The 22,815-nt window shown below is 38.3% G+C and overlaps 1 protein-coding gene across 2 annotated transcripts in view; it reads right to left on the bottom strand.

The window, feature by feature from the left end:
- THEMIS (thymocyte selection associated) overlaps window positions 1-8,217 on the bottom strand; it is a 213,822-nt gene extending 205,605 nt beyond the window's left edge. Inside the window, exon 1 of one of the 2 annotated variants that reach the window (XM_089332705.1) lies at window positions 7,916-8,217. In XM_089332705.1, coding sequence (XP_089188831.1) covers window positions 7,916-8,006 — 91 coding nt within the window. In that variant the 5' untranslated portion in view covers window positions 8,007-8,217. The remainder of the gene's footprint in view (window positions 1-7,915) is intronic. The other variant, XM_008263480.5, reaches the window with a different exon arrangement.
- Between the last annotated feature and the right edge of the window lie 14,598 nt (window positions 8,218-22,815).

Below are 22,815 nucleotides of genomic sequence, written 5' to 3'. Positions count from 1 at the left end.
AAGTGGGGAAAGTGGCAGGGGGAACCACCCTTCCACAGAGGTGGAAGGGTCGGTAGCCAACCCGGGAAGAACCAGCAGCAAACCCGGGGAGGGCCGAGCAGACAAAAGAACAGCGCAGGGTCCTGTGTCGTTCCTCCACGAAGAGGGGGAGCGACATAATGGTGCCGTGACTCGGATAGGAAGCCTAGGCAGGGTTTAGTGTCATTCCTCCACGAAGAGGGGGAGCGACAGAGGACCTAAAAGAAAGATCTCTGCAAGTGAGATCCCAGCAGAAAGAACGGGCCATCAAAGAAGGAGGTACCTTTCTCTGAAGGGAGGAGAGAACTTCCACTTTGACTATGACTTTGTCTAAATAAGATTGGAGTTGGCGAACTCAAGAGGCTTCCATAGCCTTGGAAACTCATGACTAGAGCCTAGGGAGATTTCTGATGCCATAAACAAGAGTGTCAAATTGTTAAGTCAACAACAGGAGTCACTGTGTAGTTACTCCTCATGTGGGATCTCTGTCCTTAATGTGTTGTCCAATGTGAATTAATGCTATAACTAGTACTCAAATAGTATTTTACACTTTATGTTCTGTGTGGGTGCAAACTGATGAAATCTTTACTTAATATATACTAAATTAATCTTCTATATATAAAGATAATTGAAAATGAATCTTAATGTGAATGTAATGGGAGAGGGAGCAGGAGATGGGAGGGGTGCAGGTGGGAGGGAAGTTAGGGGGGGGGGAGCCATTGTAATCCATACACTGTATTTTAAAAAATTATATTTACTAAATAAAAGTTTTAAAAAAACCACCTAGAAAGTCAGGGATAGGATCTTCGACAACTTAGTAATAATGAAATATCAAAAGTTATGGATGCATTTTAGGTGGTATTCTTTATGGTTAGAAATAAGACAAGGATTCTCACAGTTGCTTAACATAGAACTAGAAGACTGTGGCAGTCGTCACGGTGCACTAAGTTAATCCTCTGCCTGCAGCGCCAGCATCCCAGATTGACACCGGTTCTAGTCCAGGTTGCTCTTCTTCCAGTCCAGCTCTCTGCTATGGCCTTGGAAAGCAGTAGAAGATGGCCCAACTCCTTGGGCCCCTGCACCCACGTGGGAAACCAGGAAGAAGCACATGGCTCCTGGCTTCAGATCTGCGCAGCTCCGGCCATTGCAGCCATTTGGAGAGTGAACCAGCAGATGGAAGACCTTTCTCTCTGTCTCTCCCTGTCACTGTCTGTAACTCTACCTGTCAAATAAATAAATAAAATCTTAAAAAAAAAAAAGAACTAGAAGCCTTTGTCTACACTACAAAGGTAAGAAAAAATAAACTGCCGAAAAAATTATGCGGAATAGATATGATCTTGATGTCTTCTAATGATATTAACAGCTATTTAGAAAAACCAATGAAAAGAAAAATATAGACTATTAGAATTAATGAGAGAACTCATCAGTACTACTGATAATATTTCACTGCATATCTCCACCTCAGTAATTATCAATAGGAAAACAGAAGACTATATGTATATATAATATATAATATATAATGATACTTGGATACATATGTATGTGTATTCCAGGAACTAACGTAGCACATGTAAAATCTCTATAGAGAAAGTTTAATTCTAATAGATAATCTTTTTTTTTTTTTTGACAGGCAGAGTGGACAGTGAGAGAGAGAGAGAGAAAGGTCTTCCTTTGCCATTGGTTCACCCCCCAATGGCCGCCACAGCTGGCGTGCTGCAGCCGGCGCACCATGCTGATCTGAAGGCAAGAGCCAGGTGCTTCTCCTGGTCTCCCATGGGGTGCAGGGCCCAGGCACTTGGACCATCCTCCACTGCACTCCCTGGCCACAGCAGAGAGCTGGCCTGGAAGAGGAGCAACCGGGAAAGAATCCGGTGCTCCAACCAGGACTAGAACCCGGTGTGCCGGTGCCGCTAGGTGGAGGATTAGCCTATTGAGCCGTGGCGCCGGCCTCTAATAGATAATCTAGAAGCTGGTTTGTTTGTGAAATGAGAGTTAAGCTATAATTATGGATGGGGAGACTGTCATTAAAATAATTGAAGTAGGCCGGCGCTGGAGGAAGATCCTGGCTCCTGGCTTCGGATCAGCTCAACTCTGACGGTTGCAGCCAGTTGGGTAGTGAACCAGTGAATGGAAGACCTCTCTCTCTCTCTCTCTGCCTCTCCTTCTCTTTCTGTGTAACTCCGACTTCCAAATAAATAAATAAATAAATAAATAAAATGAACATATTTAATGATAAATTACTGAAATTTTCTCTCTGCAGTTGTGAATAAGAATAGAAGTTGCTTTGTCATTAATCTAATATGATCTCATAGCAAAATCACTAGACAATGTTTTAGTGGAAAGAAAAAAGTGTAATCATTGGAAAGAAAAAAAATTCATCAACATTCACAAACAACTTTAATATGTACATAGAAAATCTAAACCAATCTAAAAGTGTATTCTGAATTTATAAATGTATTCCAAATTTATAAGTATATTCTGAATTTATAAATGGTATATAAAATATACCATTTATAATTGATGAAAAATAAAATAACTAAGAATAAATCAGAAAAAGTACAAAATTTCTTCAATAAACTAAATTATTACTGACAGGAATAAAATAAATTTATATAACTAGAGAGCAATAGTATATTCATGGATCAGAATATGTAACTTAGAATGATGTTAATTTTCTCCAAACCAATACTCCACTAATCAAAATTCCAGAGTGACTTTGTGAAACTTGATAAGTTAATTCTAAAATGTATACTAAAGTTCAAAGGGTCAAACTTGAAGGAGAATAATAAATTGGAGAACTTACTCAATGGTGGTTGTTCTTAATTTTGACTGTGTGTCATAGTCATCAGGGAGATTTTTAAAAACTTGATGATGACACCTTTCTGTTTATATAATTAAATCCTCATCTTTAGAGAATACATTCAGGCATTTATATTTTAAAAATAGTTCTGGTGTTTCAAACATGAAATGAGAACTAAGGCTCAGCCATATATTATTATATACAATATAAATTAAATATTATATATTGTTGTAAACCTACTTTAAGAGAGACAGGGTGAAATTGGCTTAGGGATAGTTGGAACAGTACAGATGCTGTGTAACAAGACCCAGCCATGCACAGACACTCTTTATGACTAAAGTTATGCAACAAGACAGTAGGAAAAAGACAATGTTTCAGTATCCCTGTGCCCATTATCTCTATAGGAGAAAAAAAGGAAATATTGGCTTCATTCTCAAATCTGTACAAAAACCAAAATAAATAAACTCCAGGTGGATTGCAGATCCGAAGGTGAAAGTAAATAATGGAATTTCTAGAAGATAATACAAAGTATTTTCATTAACTTTAGAATAAAGAAATGTTCTTGACAGTACACTGAATGTAAAATAATTAAAAAATGATAATACTAACACTAAAATTAAGAACTTCCATCTATCAAAAGACACCATTAAGAAAATGAAATTTCAAGAAACAAACTGAATGACATTTGCAAATCACATAACAGACAGTGTGCCAAATAGTATATGTAAATTTTACCAAAATAAAACTAAAACTAAAACTGTGATGCAGCACTAAACTCTCACTAGAATGACTGTAAGTAAGCCTGGTGACATCAAGTGTTAGTTGGCAAATGGATTAACTGGAAGTGTCAGATTCTCACAGTGGGAATGTAAATCTGACTACTTAGAAAACTTGTTTTTCATTACCTAGCAAGTCTGAACATACACATACACTATGACATAGAAACTCCACTTGTTTTTATACCTAGCTGAGTTCGTGTAATTGTGAGTACACATGAATAAGAATTTCATGATAACCTGGAAATATTTGGAAATAATCCAAATGCTCAATTGGAATAGAGTGGATAAATAAATTGTGATAATATTTCTAAAAAGGAACATTATATGTACTGAAAATTAATGAACTATATACAGCAGTATAGACTATTTTTATAGATATAATGACAAACATTTTAATCAGGACAGAACACCTACCATGATTTTCCATTTATATAAAATTCATAATGAACCAAAATCATGATAGTGAATAACTTGGGGGAACAATCAAAGATGATAATTGCAAAAGGGCACAAGTCAGGGCTTCTAGAACACTTGTAATTCTCTATTTCTTCATCAAGGTATCGATTACATGAATTTGCTTGCTTTGTGAAAATTCATCTTAATTGAAGTGTAACATAATATATTAATAAAGTATGAAGATGTTCTGAAAACATGGAGAGACATACTATGTTCTTTTGTAAGACCATATAAAAATGTCAGTTCTACCCAAATTTATTTAGAAAATCAACCCAAGCAAATAAGAATTCCTGCTGAATTTTTTTACTAATCAGTAATGTTTTTGAAAATATGCTTAATCCTCCCCCTGTGGCACCTGCATCCCATATGGGCACCGGTTCTAGTCCCAGCTGTTCCTCTTCCAATTCAGCTCTCTGCTGTGGCCTGGGAAAGCAGTAGAAGATGGCCCAAGTCCTTGGGACCCTGCACCCAAATGGGAGATCAGGAAGAAGCTCCTGGCTCCTGGCTTCAGATTGGCCGACCATTGCGGCCAACTGGGGAGTGAACCAATGGATGGAAGACTTTCTCTCTTCTCTCCCTGTCACTGTCTGTAACTCTACCTCTCAAATAAATAAATAAAATCTTAAAAAAAAAAAAAAAGCTAAATCAACTTAGAAAAAAATAGTGAAAACAAGGGAAACAAAGGAATGGTCCATATAATGATCATATCACTTATTCCACCATTTAAAGAAATAGTGAGATTTTGGGCACAATTATGAAATAAAAGACTAATGTAATTTCAGAGACAGATTGACACAGATGGGAACATTTAATAAGAGTTATAGGTAGCAACACAAGTCAGTAAGGGAAAGATGGCCAGCTAAATCAATGGTGCTTGGATATCAGGTTAATCACGTAGAGAAAAGTAAAATTGGGTCCCTGTAAACCTCAGGGCAAAGTACTGTCCAATTGAACCAAATTCTAAATGCAAACTACGAAACCATAGAGTTGTTGTAAACTAATGTAATAAAAAGCCTTTGTTCAACAGAGACATAAAAAATGCTCAGGATCACTAGTCATCAGGGAAATGCAAATTAAAACCACAATGAGGTTTCACCTCACCCCAGTTAGAATGGCTCTTATATAGAAATCAACAAACAACAAATGCTGGTGAGGATGTGGGGGAATAGGTACCCTAATCCACTGTTGGTGGGAATGCAAAGTGGTGCAGCCACTGTGGAAGACAGTATGGAGTTATCTCAGAAATCTGAATATAAACCTACCATACGACCCACCTATCCCACTCCTGAGAATTTATCCAAACTAAAAGAAATCAGATATGAAAGAGTGATCTATATCCTCATGTTTATTGCAGCTCATTCACAATAGCTAAGATACACAATCAACCCAGATACACAATCAATCCTGATGTCCATTATCTAAAGACTAGATAAAGAAATTATGGTATATATACACTATGAAATACTACTCAGCCATAAAAAGGAATGAAATCCTGTTTTTTTGGTAACAAAATGGATGAAACTAGAAACCATTTTTCTTAGTGAAATAAGCCAGTCCCCAAAAGACAAAAACCATATATTCTCTCTGATCTGTGGAAACTAATAGAGTACCTAAAAGGTAATGTACAAGAGTGAAATTGACACTTCAAGATGCCATGATTTTAAACAGCCTTGTCTTGACTGTTGAGGAAAAGTGTTTTTTTTTTTTTTCCTGAATACTATTTGTTGAATTCTTGATGTAGGATTAATCTTATGAGTGTAAAGTTAACTGAAGATAGATCTTTGCAAAAATATAAAAATGAGAATAGGAGAGAGAGATGCAAGAAGGGTGGGAGTGCAGGTGAGAGGAAGGGTAGGGAGGGAGGAATTACTATGTTCTTAAATTTGTACATATGAAATGCATGAAATTTGTATTCCCTAAATAAAAATTTTTAAAGCCTTTGTAACCTAGGCATGAAGAAAGACTTTTGACACAAAGCCTCCAATGCACAAAGCATGAGTTAAGAAAAGATTTGGAGCTGCTTTAGAAACAGAGACACTTATAATACAGTATTGGGACAAAATTCGATCTGATTTTAAATAATCAATTTACAATTGAATTAAACAAATTCCTATACTGAGTTGTAATAGCCTGTGTCAATCCACTGCCTGCAGGGCATATGAAGTTGAAGCAGGGTGTGGGGAGAGTAATGTAAGGATTGTTCGTGCCTATGCATAGGACCCAAAGATGACATGTCCATCCTTCTTTTATTTCATCATTTAATAGACACACTTTGACTCATAATTGGATTATATCTGGATAAGCTGATTGTTATATTGAAAACACAGTTACATCAAAAATGTACTTAATACATCCAATATAACATCATAGCTAAGCTTTCCCCACCCTAAATGTGCTCAGAATTTTGAACTGCCTACAGTGATATAAAATTATTGAACACAAAATTTACTTTATAATAAAATGTTAAAATCTCAGGTTATTGAATGTTATATTGAGAGTGTAAAAACAGAACAGTTGTATGAGTATGCTTTTGTACCATTGTGCAGGAAAATCAAGTCAAGCCTTGTAAGTTGAACCATGTTGATTAAGAGAATGTGTGTACATTCTTCTATCAATGAACAGGAAAATAAAAATAATGCTTTATTTTCCAAGATTAGACCTGAAACTCTTGCTTCAATTTCTTATGACTAGAAAGCTATATAAGGAAGTTTCCAAATATTCATGGCAAAGTGAAATTAAAATAATGTGCATTTTCTGTTAATTTTTGAAACCCTCTTATGTTTATCTAGAAAACGAATCATTGTTTTGCATAGCTAAAACTAACCTCATAAACACTCTCAAAAATTATTTGGATATTTTAATAATTATGTGAATTAACATACTGTAGTAAGTTACACCAAAACTCAGTCGTTTTTTATTCCATAATTATCAGTGGACTCTGATTTTCAGCAAAGATTTTGAAAAATAACCTTGTGATTCATAGAGATTAATTTCTATACCTTCAAATAAAAATTATCATTATTTAAGGAATTAAGAGTTAGGCCACTACAGAAAGCGAGAAAGAAATGTTGATACCAGCAATAGAAGTACTTAAGAGTTTGAAGAACATTTACTTCTACACTCTGTGCTTTTATTGCTCTTTCAATTATAAATGTGAGAAGTTTATTTCTCATAGTTCTGGAAGTTCGGAAGCCCAAGATCAAGGAGCCATACCTAGTGAGGGCTTTCTTGTTGTGGCATAAAATGGTGGAAGGGCAGCAAACATTTGAGGCAGAGCGCGGGCAAGAACTGTCACTCAAGAGAAACTTTTAAAACTAAGACTTGAGGATAACCAATCCACTCCCATGATAATAACATTAATCTGTTCATTAGGGCAGGGTCCTTGTGACCCAAGTCCTCGTGACCTAATCATCTCTTTAAAAATCTCACTTAAGTGCGTGTGAGAAAAGAATATATTATTATGTAGAGAATATACTTCAATGAAGACATATTTTAAAATATCTACATATCAAATAATATAGTATCCATGCATTTTTATGTGTTACAAACATAATTATTGATAACTTTAAACTTTTCACTATGGGTTACAGTGAATTTCAAAGAAAGCTCAACCGTGATTTGCCATCATGTGAAAACCACTGAAAACCTACAAAAAGTTTAAGATGTGCTCAATCCCTTCTCCCTTCCCACCTGGAGTCCTCTCTAGGGTCTCCCTTCTCTAACACTTTTGAGCCTTGACCATTCATCAGTTAATTACCTTTTCCCTTTCCGCAATGGAACTCATACTCTTTACCAGAATTCCCCCCACAAATTCCCACTTACAAGTACTTTCTAGCCAGGCGAGGAATTAGAGAGTGCTTACCTTCAAAATAGATGCCTGACTGGATTTCTAGGACTCTGGGGAGGGTCCTGAGATCAAGGGAGTGGATGAATTCTTCCAGAGATAAGGCCATCGCTCTGCCTTGGGTTGGTGCGGACCTGGACTTGAAGAAATCTACAGCTTCGGGGTGTCACTTGCCTGCAGCGTCAGCCCTTGCTCATCATTCCTCCCCCAGGCATGCAGGGAACATCACACCAGAGCCTGTGGGTTCTAAGTGGGGACAGTGAGGAAAGAGGGAGGAGACAGGAGACCGTGTTACAGCTCTTTTGTTCTTATTGTGGCTTCCTATCCTCCTGACACCCAAGTAGAACAGGATGGGGGTGGGGTAAATGCGTTGAACAGACACTGCCAAAAAAGCATGAGAACAGTTACTAGCCGCTGTGTTGCTGTCCAGGTGTGTATCTATAGCAATGGCAAACCCACGTTTGGAGTTGCTTATGGCTTATCCATCAGAAAAGAACAGGAAAGTAGTACCGAAATCTAAACTTAAAAACGGCACCACATTAATTCATTATTTCTCTAGCTCATTTGTAAAGTGTGGCTTTGGGCCTTATTTGCATACTGTCAGTGGTTTTATATTAAATTTGGTTGTGAAAGTGCTTTGTGTCAGCTCTTTTCAGAAATCTGATACTCTGGAGAGAGTACTGAAACCATTTTTAATTCTTCCGCATTAGAATTTTGCTGAATCTTAAAGGAAGGTTGGGGGCAGGGCAGGGGATACAATGAGCAAAGTGATATACTACATTAAAATTGTAAGGCAATATGAATTTTAGAATCTCCACATTATAGTGGAAAGTGCTCCAGTCACTTGTTAGAAAACCTGTTTCCTGGGTTTAGCTCTACTTTTGATTTATAGACTGACTTGGTCCTTGCCTTCTCTGATCCTCATTTGCCTCATTTACTACCTGTAGAAAAAGTACAAGGAGTCAAATGAATTGTGTAACTAATTCCAAGTCCAAAATTAAATAATTCTGATCCTATAGTCCAAATTTAGGGAGAAAAAAAATGCCCAACTTCAAAGGCAGAGAGGAAACCTTACGAAAACCAATCTCTTAAAAATTCTCCTCACTTGGGGCTGGTGTTATTGTATGCACAGTTAAGCTGCCACTCACATCGCTGGCATCCCATATCAGAGCACCCATTCAAGTCCTGGTTACTCCACTTATAATCCAGCTTCCTGCTAATGTCCTTTGGAAGGCAAAGATGTAGGAGATCCAGATGGAGTTCTTGGCTTCTGGTTTTGGCTTGGCCCAGAGTTTATAGTTGTAGCTATTTGTGGAGTAAACCAGCAGACACAAACTTCTCTCTCTCTCTCTCTCTCTCTCTCTCTCAATCTGTCACTCTGCCTTTCAATAAATAAATAAATCTTTAAAAAATTATCTCCCTCTATGTTCTCTGTGTCTAACTAAAAGAAACAGTATGTTAGAGCTACAGTGCACAATTCAAAATGATATTTTCTGTTTTTAAGGAAAACTGATTGGTATAGATACAGCAGAAAGGTGCCAGGAAGCTGCATGTTCTCCTTATAAATTAGATTCCAGACTACCTATTTGGTGTAGCCCTAGATTGCAGAATAAATAGGTAAAGAGAGTCACGGTCATCCCATCTTGGCCATATTCTGCATGGAGGTGACTAGGAATAAAAATATAGCCTTGTTTTTATAAAGTGCTTATAAAGCTCTTTCAATTATTTATAATAATATTTTACATTTATAATATTCTGCTAGAATTTATTTCTTTCTTATCAAAACTAGAATTTATGCCTGGTTACATCAACAGATTTTCCCACAATAACTCTACTTGCAACATTTTTTGTATCAAAATCTCCCAAACCTGGGAAGTCCACTCCCCAAGCTTAGGTTCTTCAATCAACTACAAAAGTTACTTATAGTTGGCCGGCGCCGCGACTCGCTAGGCTAATCCTCCACCTTGTGGCGCCGGCACACCGGGTTCTAGTCCCGGTCAGGGCGTCGGATTCTGTCCCGGTTGCCCCTCTTCCAGGCCAGCTCTCTGCTGTGGCCCGGGAATACAGTGGAGGATGGCCCAAGTACTTGGGCCCTGCACCCATGGGAGACCAGGATAAGTACCTGGCTCCTGCCATCGGATCAGCGTGGTGCGCCGGCCACAGCGCGCCGACCGCGGCAGCCATTAGAGGGTGAACCAACGGCCGAAAAAAGGAAGACCTTTCTCTCTGTCTCTCTCTCTCACTGTCCACTCTGCCTGTCCAAAAAAAAAAAAAAAGTTACTTATAGCCTAACAGCATATTTCACATAGTAGATTATATGACAAGGACTGCTGCAGGCTGCTACTTAAACATCGTATGTCCAGGGTATGGCTCTGTGGTATAACGGGTAAAGCCACCACCTGCAGCACAGGCATCCTATGTGGGCACCAGTTGGAGTTCCAGCTGCTCCTCTTCCGATTCAGCTCTCTGGTATGGCTTGGGAAAGTGTGTGGGCTCCTGCACCAGCATGGGAGCCCCAAAAGAAGCTCCTGGCTCCTTGCCCTGGGCTTCGATTTGGCACAGTTCCAGCCATTGCGGCCAGGTGAGGAGTGAATCAGCAGTTGGAAGACCTCTCTCTCTTTGCCTCTCCTTCTCTCTGTAACTCTGACTTTCAAATAAAAATAAATAAATCTTTAAAAAGAAATCATATGTCCAGAGGCTGGAGTTCTGGCACAGCAGATTAAGCCATCACCTGGGATGCCGGCATCCTATTTGAGTACCAGTTCAATTTCCACTGCTCTACTTTTCATCCAGCTCCATGCTGATGTACCTGGGAAGGCAACAAAAGATGGCCCAAGTATTTATGTCCCTGCTATCTACTTGGGAGACCTGGAAGTAGTTACAGGCTCCTGGCTTCAGCCCATCCCAGCCCTGGCCACTGCAGCCATTTGGGAAATGAACCAATAGATGGAAGATCTCTTCCTCTCTCCCTCTTTCTCTGACCCTGCCTTTCAAATAAATAAAATATTTATTTAAAAATCAAACATCCATTAGATACAGAAAATTCTAGTTAATATCTAGTCCATGCTGATTTCACTATTTTTTTAATTCCAGGTGAATTTTTATCCTGTTAGGCAAAGCATCCATTTCACAAAATCAACAGTCTCTTACAATTTCCCATGCTACCCCTGATCTATTCTAACATGTGGTCCTCCCTCTCTGTTATAGCCTGCTTCTCTTGTTAGCCCAGTCTTAGTTAAAAACAATACCATTAACATTGTTACCCAAGCCAGGAGGCTTAGCTTCATATCAGGTGCTGTCTTTCCTCCACCATCCAAAGACCTCAAAGCCCTCTAGATGGAAATTCTCAATTGCACTCACTCTGTCCTTGATCTGAGTCCCCACTGCCACTACTTTAGTCCTGATCATGATCAATTCTGACACTACAGGTAAAGAAATCTTGCTATGAAAAGCCATGAAAAAAGTAAGAAACAATGTTGAAGAGACACTTGAACAACCAGGTAGTAAAATGAATTATTAAAACTTCAATCATTAAAATATCAGATTATGGGTACATCAGTCATGTTAACAAGAGTTCTGAATTAATTAGACCACATGCAATGATTTACTGTAGAAAAAGATGAAGTTGAAAAGCAGTAAGGAAGGTTTTATTCAGAAAATGGTTGTTAAATAATTGAAAACAAGTTAATTCCCTCACAGTATCTGCAAAAAATTAGGGTAATTTTGAAATTAAATTTACAAAAAAACATACAACAGGGGGAAAATAAGAAAATGTATGGAAGAGGGTAAGGAAAGAACTATTTATAAGCATTAACTGAAGTCTCAGGGAACAAGACTAAAAATATTACAATTTTTGAACTCTTTACTTGGTATAAGGTTAATCGTATGTATATAAAGTTAATTGAAAATAAATCTTAGTAAAAAATAAGAATGGGAAGAGGAGAGGAATGAGAAAGAAGGGTGGGAGTGCAGGTGGAAGGGAGGGTAGGCTGAGAAGGATCACCATGTTTCTAAATTTGTATTTATGAAGTGTATGAAGTCTGCATACCGTAAATTTAAAAAACTGAAAAAAAAAATTTAAAAATAAGTTTGGCAACAAACATATGAGATATTTCTATAAATAAATAATTAATATCTTAAATGTGTAAGAGCACTTATTTACCAATATGCAAAACAAAACATTCGAGGACTTCTGGCTATGAATTTGTATGTGACCAACTCTCATACTAGAGACAACTAGAACAGCTCATTGATTTTTGTAAAAAGCTGGTTAAGAGAAGGAGAACTGCTGTGGCACTTGGGACATGAGAAGCCAAAATTCTGGAAACCAGAGCCATGCCTTCAGAGGAACCCAATGTTCTCCACTTCTTTTCCAGAGAGGCATTTGTAGATTAGTAACTGGTACCAAGAAAGAGACTGAAAAGCGAGCAAAAACTGATCAGTAAGGAAGAAAGAAGCTGAGATGAGTTTACAGCATTTTCACATAGCTGGAAATTACTTCTTAGGGCTAGTAAGGCACCTAGGAAAACTCAGAAATGTGTTGTTCAGCACCACATTGTCCCTTATACTTTTGCTTACTCCAGAGTAGTACAGAATTGATGGTATGAGACACGAATTAAAAGTTTCTGGTACAAAATGGAAGAAGCCATACAGTGCTTTGTTCAGCATCTTATGAAGCCAGAAAAAAGTTTGCCAATGAGGAGGGCAGAGCTCCAGCAAAATGTCTACGAGCTCAGCTCGTGCCCCTGAAGACTGCTCCCTAAAGGAAGTAGCTGATTTCCAACAGAATAAGCTTTATACAAACTGAAGCCAAGACAAAAATTGGCTCAATTCCTCATTGGATCAAGGTGATCTGCTAGTATTATAGCTGAATGAGAAGAGAAGAAGTAAATCCTTCTCTTTAGAACAAGTGGACAGAACTTTTAGAATTTTTTAAAACACGATGTCTAGGAATTCAATGAAGAAAGAATGGGAATACCAGAAACAGGACAAAGGGTCCAGGGGCAGGGAAGAGGGTGATCATGGACACAAACCCAATGGGTAATTCAGCTACTGGATTTGTCAGTTATGTAATCTAAAATAATTTTGATGATTATGTTCAAAACTAGGCTACATGAAGGAGAATTTCAGAGAGAACTGCCATCTATAGAAAGCATCAAGTGAAAATTTTAGAGTTGAAAAATACAATAGATGAAATTAAGAATTCAATAGTTGTGTTGAATAGCACCTAGAACACAGAGTGAGAATTGTGGATCTAGAAGTGCGAGAGCAGAAAATATCTGCTCTACACATAGATATTTAAAAGGCGGAACTTTAAGAAAGGAACATAAGGGACATTTCCGCTATAGTGAACTATCTTACATGTATACTGAGACATGACATGACATGACATGACATGATAGGAGAAATAACAAGAGGAGATAATCCCAAAGATTTCCAAATCTGAAAAAGATGTCAATCCATAGATTCAAGAATTGACATGAACACCAGGATAAATGCAAAGAAAAGCATATAAAAGAACATAATATTAAAATGTAAAAGTAGAAGTCAAAAATAATATCTTAAATGCAACCTGAGGGGGGAAACCATCACCTTCGAAGGATCACCAGTAAGATTTCAGCTGGCTAACCAACAAAACACAAAAAATCATAATGTCCTTCCAGTTCATCCATGTTGCTTCAAAGGACAGAATTTCTTTCTTTTTATGGCTAATAACATTCATTGTGTATGTATACCACATTTTCTTTTATCATTCACCCATTGATGGACATTTAGTTTGATTCCAAATCTTAGCTATAATGAATAGTGCTGCAATAAATTATATTAAATAAAATAAGCCAGATATAGAAAGACGAATACCGTATGATCTCATTCACATGTGGAATCTAAATAAGCTGATCTCATAGAAGCACAGAGCTGAAGAATGGTTACCAGAGTCTGACTAGGTGTGGGTAAAGGGGAAGGGAAAAAGGAAGAGATTGGTCAACAGATACAGAGTGATCGTTAGAAAGAGCAATAGTTCTGGTGTTCCATTTCAACATTAGGTTGACAATGATTGACAATAATATATTGAATATTTCAAAACAGCTAGAAAAGAGAATTTTGGATGTTCTCACTACAAATAATAAATGTATGCTAAATACTTTTATTGGATTATTAATATGTATGTATCCAAACATCACACTGTAATTCAAAAGCATGTAAAATTATGCTTCAATTAAAAATTAAATTAAAATACATATAAAGCCAGAATATAATGGGATGGTACAATTAAAATGCTGAAGGCAAATAACCACTAACTGAAAATCTACATCCAGAGGGAAAAAAATCTACAAATGTAAAGGCAAAACAAAGATATTTACTAAAAATACAAAAACTCAGTACGTTTATTACCAGTGGAACCACGCTGAAATAAATACTAAATATGATCTTCAGGCAAAAGTAAAATGACTCAGACATAAAATCAGAACTTCAGGAAACCATGAAGACAATGAATTTAATATATATTGACTGAACAGAACAATGCTTGTAGTTGTTTGTGGGGCTTAATACATTCATGTGAGCTATATAGTTCATGCAACACTGCAACATATAATGGTAATGCAGGACTCTAGCCTTCAAAGGAAGTTATAAGATCAAACATTAACACTAGACTGAGATAAGTAAGAATATATGTTGGGGCCAGCACTGTGGCATAGTGGGTAAAGTCACCACGTACAGTGTCTGCATCCCTTATGGGAGCCAGTTTGAATCCCGGTTGCTCCACTTCCAGTTCAGCTCTCTGCTATAGGCTGGGAAGGCAGTGGGTCCCTGTACGCATGAGGGAGACCCAAAGAAGTCCTGACTCCTGGCTTCAGATCTGCTCAGCTTTGAAGTGAACCAGCAGATGAAAGACCTCTCTCCCTCACTCTGCCTCTCTGTAACTTTGCCTTTCAAATAAATAAATAAATCTTTTAAAAAAGAAGAATATATGTTGTAATTTCTAGGAAAATTATTAAAAGATTAAATGAAATAATAAAATTAATTTATTAACCACAAAACAGGCAGTGAAAGTAAGTTAAAGAATTCCCAAATAGCAAATAGTAAACTAGTAGACATAAACGCAGTTATATTATTATGTGATTTAACTTAAATATACAAACATTAATTTAAAAGTCCAAATAATAAAAGAGATGTTTTAAAATATATATTTGTTGCTTAAAAATAGATGTTTTTGAAAGTTCACAAGAAGTCTAAAGTTGAAATAATGGGAAAAGATCTACAATGAAACATTAAATATAACAAAGCTCTTGAAATAATACAAATATCAAATAAAGTGTTCAAAAGCAAGAAGCGTTATTAGAGAAAACAGGGTGATTTAACAATGAAACAGTGATCAATACTCATGAAGAAAATTTTGCAGCTGCAAACAGCATAGCTTCAAAATAGCTAAGGAAAAACTAAACAAATGAAGAGAATCTACCATCACAGTAAGACATTGACACACTCGCTCAGCTGTTGGCAAAACAAGCAAATATTTAATTCATAAAATCCATACTGCTGAGGATGCAGGATTTAGTCACATAGATTGTAGCTGGTATGATCTGACTTAAAACAATTTGGTCTCACAATTTCATATTTAGACATAATCAGATATACACAAAGATTTATTTATATCAGTTGTAGCATTGATTACTTTAATGGCCAAAAGAGAAAACAGAAAAAAACTGTTCCATATTGTTCCATCAATTCAATCATGCTTGGAAAGTTCTTGCTGAAAAAAATCTTGTTAACACATTGGGCTTCCTCCTCAAGACTTCTACCACAAACATCTCATACAATTTCTCCTCAATACTTCTCAATACTTCCACCAAGGAGCAGAAATGGATGTGCCCATCAAACAGTGCATCAAGCAGTGGTGGAATATTGTTGAAGTCATCATTGCCAATGATTTCTACCCTGGGATGCATTTTTGGAAGAAAAAAATTAAAAGGGAACGCTTAAAACAAACTTTACACCAGGAGCCAGCTCCTTTGCTAAGTTCTCTGAAACTGCTTTCCTAAAAACTGAGTAAAACTGACTGAATTTCTTCAATCATCTCAGAGAACTAAATTACAAGTGGCAAGTGTTAGAACCAATATTATACTATCTGAATATGATAGAATAATCCTTTGAGTAAAGAATAAAATTTACAGATCATTCTAACTGATATCTAAATTGTTGTATTTTTTGAAACCTTCTCTCATTCTTTAATTCTAGAGAAGCAAAAATTAGCATTGCCTGGAAAGCATATTCATCTCCTGACTTCAGCTTAATAAAAGCATGGCAATTATTGGTTCAAGCCATAGAAGGTTTATGAAGCACTTCTAGCTACAGACTAAGCTGGTTCTGGGGAATGATACAACATCACCACGGCATCAGGTTCAGATTGCTTCTGTGTGGGTTGCATTTCAGGGAGATCATGCCCCTGTGGTGATTCCTGGCAGCTGAAGACGTATCCTCACAGATTCAGTGCAAGGGCAGAGACTACCTTCTCCTGGTTATACCAAGGAAAGTCCCAGGATAATCTCTCATTGGTCCAACTTAAACCACATGTCCAAGTCTCACCCAATCACTATCTCCAAGGAAATGCTCATGTCTAGGGTCAGGCTCATGTGTTCTACTTTGGCTTTTTTTAAACAGTTGCCTCAGTGGAATTACAAAAACAGAGTTAGGAGAAGAGAGGTCTCAAAGGAAAATTAGTAAGCTATAACCCCTCAAGAAAGAATCAGTATTTGATAAGCAAAATTATAGTGTACCTACTATAACTCTTGCCAGTTAAAACTTTATCACCATGCTTGTCTGTCTCCAAATGTATGTATAATAATTTATGATAATGAATATGGGGTGAGCATTTCACCTAATGGTTAAGATGACAGTGTCCCACATAGGAGTAGCTGGGTTTGATACTCAATTCCTGACTCCAGATGCCTGCTAATGCAGACTCTTATTGAAAGTGATGGGGGTTCTTCTCACTGGATCCTGCCACCCACATCAGAGGCTTGGATTGTGTTCCCAGCTGCTGGCTTTGGTGCCAGCCCAGCCCTGGTTACCTCCGGGTTTGGGGAGTAAGACCTTTCTCTTTCTCTATCTCCTTCTCTTTCTGCCTCTGTCTCTCGAATAAATAAATAATATTGAAAAAGAATGAACATGAGACTTTTAAGAATCCAAAAGGAGGCCAGCGCCGTGGCTCACTAGGCTAATCCTCCACCTGCAGCGCCAGCACCCCGGGCTCTAGTCCCGGTCGGGGTACCGGATGCTGTCCCGGTTGCTCCTCTTCCAGGCCAGCTCTCTGCTGTGACCCAGGAGTGCAGTGGAGGATGGCCCAACTGCTTGGGCCCTGCACCCCATGGGAGACCAGGAGAAGCACCTGGCTCCTGGCTTCGGATCAACACAGTGCGCCGGCCACAGTGCGCCAGCCTCAGCAGCCATTGGAGGGTGAACCAACATAAAGGAAGATTTTTCTCTTTGTCTCTCTCTCTCTCTTTCACTGTCCACTCTGCCTGTCAAAAAAAAAAAAAGAAAAGAAAAAAAGAATCCAAAAGGAAATACATACTTGTTGTAAAATGACTTACTCATCTTGGCAAAATTCAACATAGTTGCAAACAAGAGTATTTCATAAAGTTTGTGGGAAAATCAAATTAAAAGATGTTTATTTTTTGGGGCCAGCACCGTGGCTCATTTGGTTAATCCTCCGCCTCTGGTGCTGGCATCCCATATGGGCTCCAGATTCTAGTCCCGGCTGCTCCTCTTCCAGTCCAGCTCTCTGCTGTGGCCGAGGAAGGCAGTGGAGGATGGGCCAAGTGCTTGGGCCCTGCACCCACATGGGAGACCAGAAGAAAGCACCTGGCTCCTGGCTTCAGAGTGGCCCAGCGCTGGCTGTGGCGGCCATTTGGAGAGTGAACCAATGGAAGGAAGACCTTTCTCTCTGTCTCTCTCTCTCACTGTCTATAACTCTACCTGTCAAATAACTTTTAAAAAAGATGTTTATTTTGATGCAAAAAATCTGAAATTCATAATTTTTTCATAATTTGCATTAGATCTTTTGGAGGACCCCAAATCCTTAAAAGGAATGCTAAATCAAAACCTTTCACCATCCCCAGTGACTCTATGTATCTCACAACCTATGAGTACGCCCATTTATCATCTCATTTTTAAAGACACTTCTGCTTCCCTAAATTGCTTTTAGTCTCCCTTTGAATGAAACTCTATACAGGATTCATGTTTGTTCCTGAGTAGGTTTATTTTTCTGATCAACTTCTTTTCTAACAACAATGGAACCCTTCCGCCAACAACTGTTGTCTTAATGGCACTGGGAACATAAATCAATCTTGAGATCTCCTTTTCAGAGACCACACACAGAAGTTCAGCCACAACCCAATGTGCAGGTTCACTACAGAGATGAGTGAACTTGCCTACTTTATGAGAACATATCAAAAACATGGCCAACTCAAAAACAGTAAGAATCAGGAAGGGGCTTCCCTAGGAAGAGTGTTCCTGGGGTTAATCTTTTTGTTGTTGTTGGTGGTGGTGGTGGTAATTTTTATTAATCTGTTTCAGATGCGTAGAGACAGAAAGAAATACTCTTACCCACTGTTGCACTCCTAAAATGTGTGCAAAAGCCCCATCTTGAGCCAAAGCCAGAAGCCAAGAACCCAGTTAATTCAGGCCTCCCACAAGCGTAGCAGGAACCCAACCTTTGAAACATCACTGATGCCCCCCAGGATCTATCTGCATCAGTGAGAAGCTGGAGTGAGGAACGGAACCAGATATTGAATATACGCACTCCAACGAGGGATGAAAGCATCCTAACTAGTGTCTAAATCTCTTGGACAAACACCCACCCACAAAAGTTGATCTTACAGTTAATCAAGCAGTTAAATAGATAAGCCTGCCCACCTTGTAGTCACTTGATTTAGATGGATAGGTCTGTATGGGGAGCAGGGCCCGTCTCCTGTAACATGGCGGGGTGCCCGGGAGACAAATAAGTACTGAGACTATGGACAAATAAGTACTGAAACTACCGAGACTGGACTAGACCACTGAGATGATTGAGACTAACTCTATGCATCTGATCTCCCACCATATGGCGCTGAGAGGGAGTAAACAACTTCTACACAGCTGCCTCACCAATTCGACTAACAAGCTGCAGGAGCTGATCCTGCCCCTGATGGAGGAGAGCAGCGTTCAGCGCCTAGGGAGAGAACACCAGCAGAGTTGGGATTGGTGAAAGAGGACTATAAAGGAGGAGAGTGACAACATGCAGGAGGAACATCTGAGGAGCCCCTGAGAGAGCTGGCCGGCAGTGTGCCGCCCCTCTGCGGAGGTGGGGGAGGGAGCAGCAGCAAACCTGGGAAGGGCCAGGCAAAGAGAACAGTGCAGGGTCCTGTGTCATTCCTCCGCGAGTGGGGGAGCGACAGGTCTGTATGTTTTATCATGTGTGGAGCTCTGCCTATTACTGGATGCATCAGAACAGAACAGGTTGAAATGTTCCTCTTGGGACAGGCATGTGGCACAGTGATTAAGCCACGTCTTGAGCCTCCACATGCCATATCAGAGTGTCTTGTGTGAGTTCTGGCTGCTCTGCTTCCAATCCAGCTTCCCACTGATGGCACCCAAGGAGGCAGCAGATCATGGCCCAGGTAGTTGGGTCCCTGTCCCTGATGTAGAAGACTCAGACTGAGTTCTGGCTCCTGGCCTTGGCTTGATCTGTCCCTGACTGTTGTAGGCATTTGGTGTAAAGAACGATTCTCTCTCTCTCCCTTTCTCTCTCTCTCTCTCTCTCTCTCTCTGTCTCTCTTTTTCTTCCCCCACCCTGTCTTTCCTTTTGTTTCAAATAAAAATAAATAATTAAAAATAAAAACAAATGTGTATCTTGCAAAGCAGAATACAGAATAATGTGAATTCTCATGTTAACATATTTAGCTTGCCCCGATACTTTCCCTTGCCGAAGGACTCAAACCTTCCTCAGAACCATAATGACTTATCGAAAACAATGTCCCTTCACTCTCATTTCTCTCCCCCAAAGCTTGAGTCTCTGTGATAAAACTCTGATATTTTCCTCTTATTTTCATACAGAATTTTAAAAGTTTTTTGCCTTTAGAATGGAGATCCCCAGTTTAACAATTCTTATGTCTTTCTTACACATTTGTTTACCTTATATTGGAAAAAAAGTCAAGGATGTCATTTGCATTTAAGTGTGACATATCTTTTTTTTTAACTTTTATTTAATGAATATAAATTTCCAAAGTACAGTTTATGGATTACAATAGCTTCCCCCCCCATAACTTCCCTCCCACCCGCAACCCTCCCATTTCCCACTCCCTCTCCTCTTCCATTCACATCAAGATTCATTTTCAATTCTCTTTATATACAGAAGATCAATTTAGCATATATTAAGTAAAGATTTCAACAGTTTGCACCCACATAGAAACACAAAGTGAAAAATACTGTTTGAGTACTAGTTATAGCATTAAATCACAATGTACAGCACATTAAGGACCGAAGTCCTACATGAGGAGTCAGTGCACAGTGACTCCTGTTGTTGACTTAACAAATTGACATTCTTGTTTATGGCATCAGTAATCACCCTAGGCTCTTGTCATGAGTTGCCAAGGCTGTGGAAGTCTTTTGAGTTCACCAACTCTGATCATATTTCGAAAAGACCATAGTCAAAGTGGAAGTTCTCTCCTCCCTTCAGAGAAAGGTACCTCCTTCTTTGATGACCTGTTCTTTCCACTGGGATCTCACTCGCGGAGATCTTTCATTTAGGTTTTGTTTGTTTGTTTTGTTTTGTTTGTTTGTTTGTTTTGGCCAGAGTGTCTTGGCTTTCCATGCCTGAAATACTCTCATGGGCTTTTCAGCCCTATCCACATGCCTTAAGGGCTGATTCTGAGGCCAGAGTGCTGTTTAGGACATCTGCCATTCTGAGTCTGCTGTGTATCTCGCTTCCCATGTCATTTGCATTTCAGTGTGACATATCTTAAGACAAAACATTCAGCTCTAAGCATTACCAAAAATAGACTTCAGAACTTTAAAAATGATTTCCTATTGCAAACCAAACACTGATATGTCACCAAGCCCTTAAAAATTCAGAATTTCCTTTTATTCAGAGCTAAAAATAAAATAAGTACAAAATGTATTATGAAAATAAAATTTTTAAATGTATAATAAATATAAACTATTTCATTAGGTGAATTCAGCTGATGATATCTCTGTCTATCTAAGTCTGTTTATTAGGCCTTAGAACATTTGCTTAACCTGACAAATATATATATGAAACAGTTGATTGCAAGCAATTTTTCTCCAGCTGATGCCACCCAACTGAGTCAGACAGGGAGGTAGCTATCCGGTAACCAAAGCTCTGTACTATTAACAGCATTAATTAATATTCAACTGTGTTTGTTAAATTAATTATGGGGAAGATGATAGAGTTAGCAACAACCCCACACACACTAGCAGGAGAGTGGTAAATCAGGGAGACTTGGAAGAAACTCCTGGCTCCTGGCTTCAGATTGGCCCAGCTCTGGCTGTTGCAACCTCTGGGGAAGTGAACCAATGGATGGAAGATCTTGCTCTCACTCACTCTCTCTCTCTCTCTTTTTCCCTCCCTCTCTAACTCTGCCGCTCAAATACATAAATAAATAAATATTTTTTCTTAAAAAAAAAGCATCCCTGATGTGGCTGGTGTTGTGGTGCAACAAGTTAAGCTGCTGTCTACAATATTAGCACCCCATATAAGCACTGGTTCAAGCCCTGACTGCTCTGCTTCAGATTCTGTGCCCTGCTAACGTGTCTGGGAAAGCAGTGGATGATGGCCCAAGTATCTGGGCTGCTGCCACCCACACAGGAAACCCAGATGGAGTTCTTGGCTTTGGTCTTTGTGGGCATTTGGGGAGTGAACCAGCAGATAGATAATCTCTTTCTCTCCCTCCCTCTCTCTCTCTCTCTCTCCCTTTCTCTTTCCTCCTTCTCTTACTCTCTAACTCTGCCTTTCATATAAATAAATCTTTTTAAAAAGTGTTCCTGTTTTATAATCTAAGCACAGGACAAACAATTTGTGCAAATTTTCAAAGTTGAAAAAGCCATAAATCCCATGGCAAGAAACCTGGATGAGGAATTATTTAAAAAAAAAAAAAAAAAAAAGCTCAATCTATTGGGAAACTCCCCCTAAATAAAAAGTTCAAAGAAATGGAAAGCAATATGGGAGATTTACAGATTTACTTCATAGAAAGGAATGAGTTTAGATTTCATTAGTTTCTAGGTGTATCCAATTTTCTTTTTTTTTTTTGTATGCATGAAATAGCTAAAAATAAATGAAGTAAACAGCTTGCTATAGATGAAGTTTTTCACAAAGATTTATAGTCATAGTTCAAATTGTCATCTCAATGACTATGTTTTCCAATTAAACGTGGAGAATATTGCAACAAACCTCATCATTTTGAGAGCGCATTGTTTTAGAAGATGTATTTATTTCATTTTTAGGAATCATGAATTTATTTGCAAGAGTTTTTTTTTAATCAGGGAAGAAAATTCTTGATATAAACAATCATAATCACATTTAATTTAATTTAATATTTCAATCCATTTTCCACATATTATTTCCATAATAAGATTCCAAATAGAGGAAGGTACTGGGGAACTCACTCTTACCATCACCTTGCCTTGGGGAAGACAATTAGAGTTCACATTTCAAGTGGAGTTGTGTAGTAGAGCTGCCATCATTTTTAAAACTGCTTCAACAATTACCAAATTTTAGAATAAGCTGTGGATTCATAGAAAAATTACAGATATAGTGCAGAAATTTCCTATATGCTCATGTCCATATTTATTTCCCTTATTTTAACACATCCATTACTGTGATGCATTTGTCACAACTTAGAGAAATCAATATTGAAATA

Source organism: Oryctolagus cuniculus, chromosome 5 (genome assembly GCF_051225735.1).
Source record: "Oryctolagus cuniculus isolate XC-2025 breed Fujian yellow rabbit chromosome 5, ASM5122573v1, whole genome shotgun sequence".
NCBI classification, from domain to species: domain Eukaryota; kingdom Metazoa; phylum Chordata; class Mammalia; order Lagomorpha; family Leporidae; genus Oryctolagus; species Oryctolagus cuniculus.
This window is presented reverse-complemented; position numbering and strand designations above follow the sequence as displayed.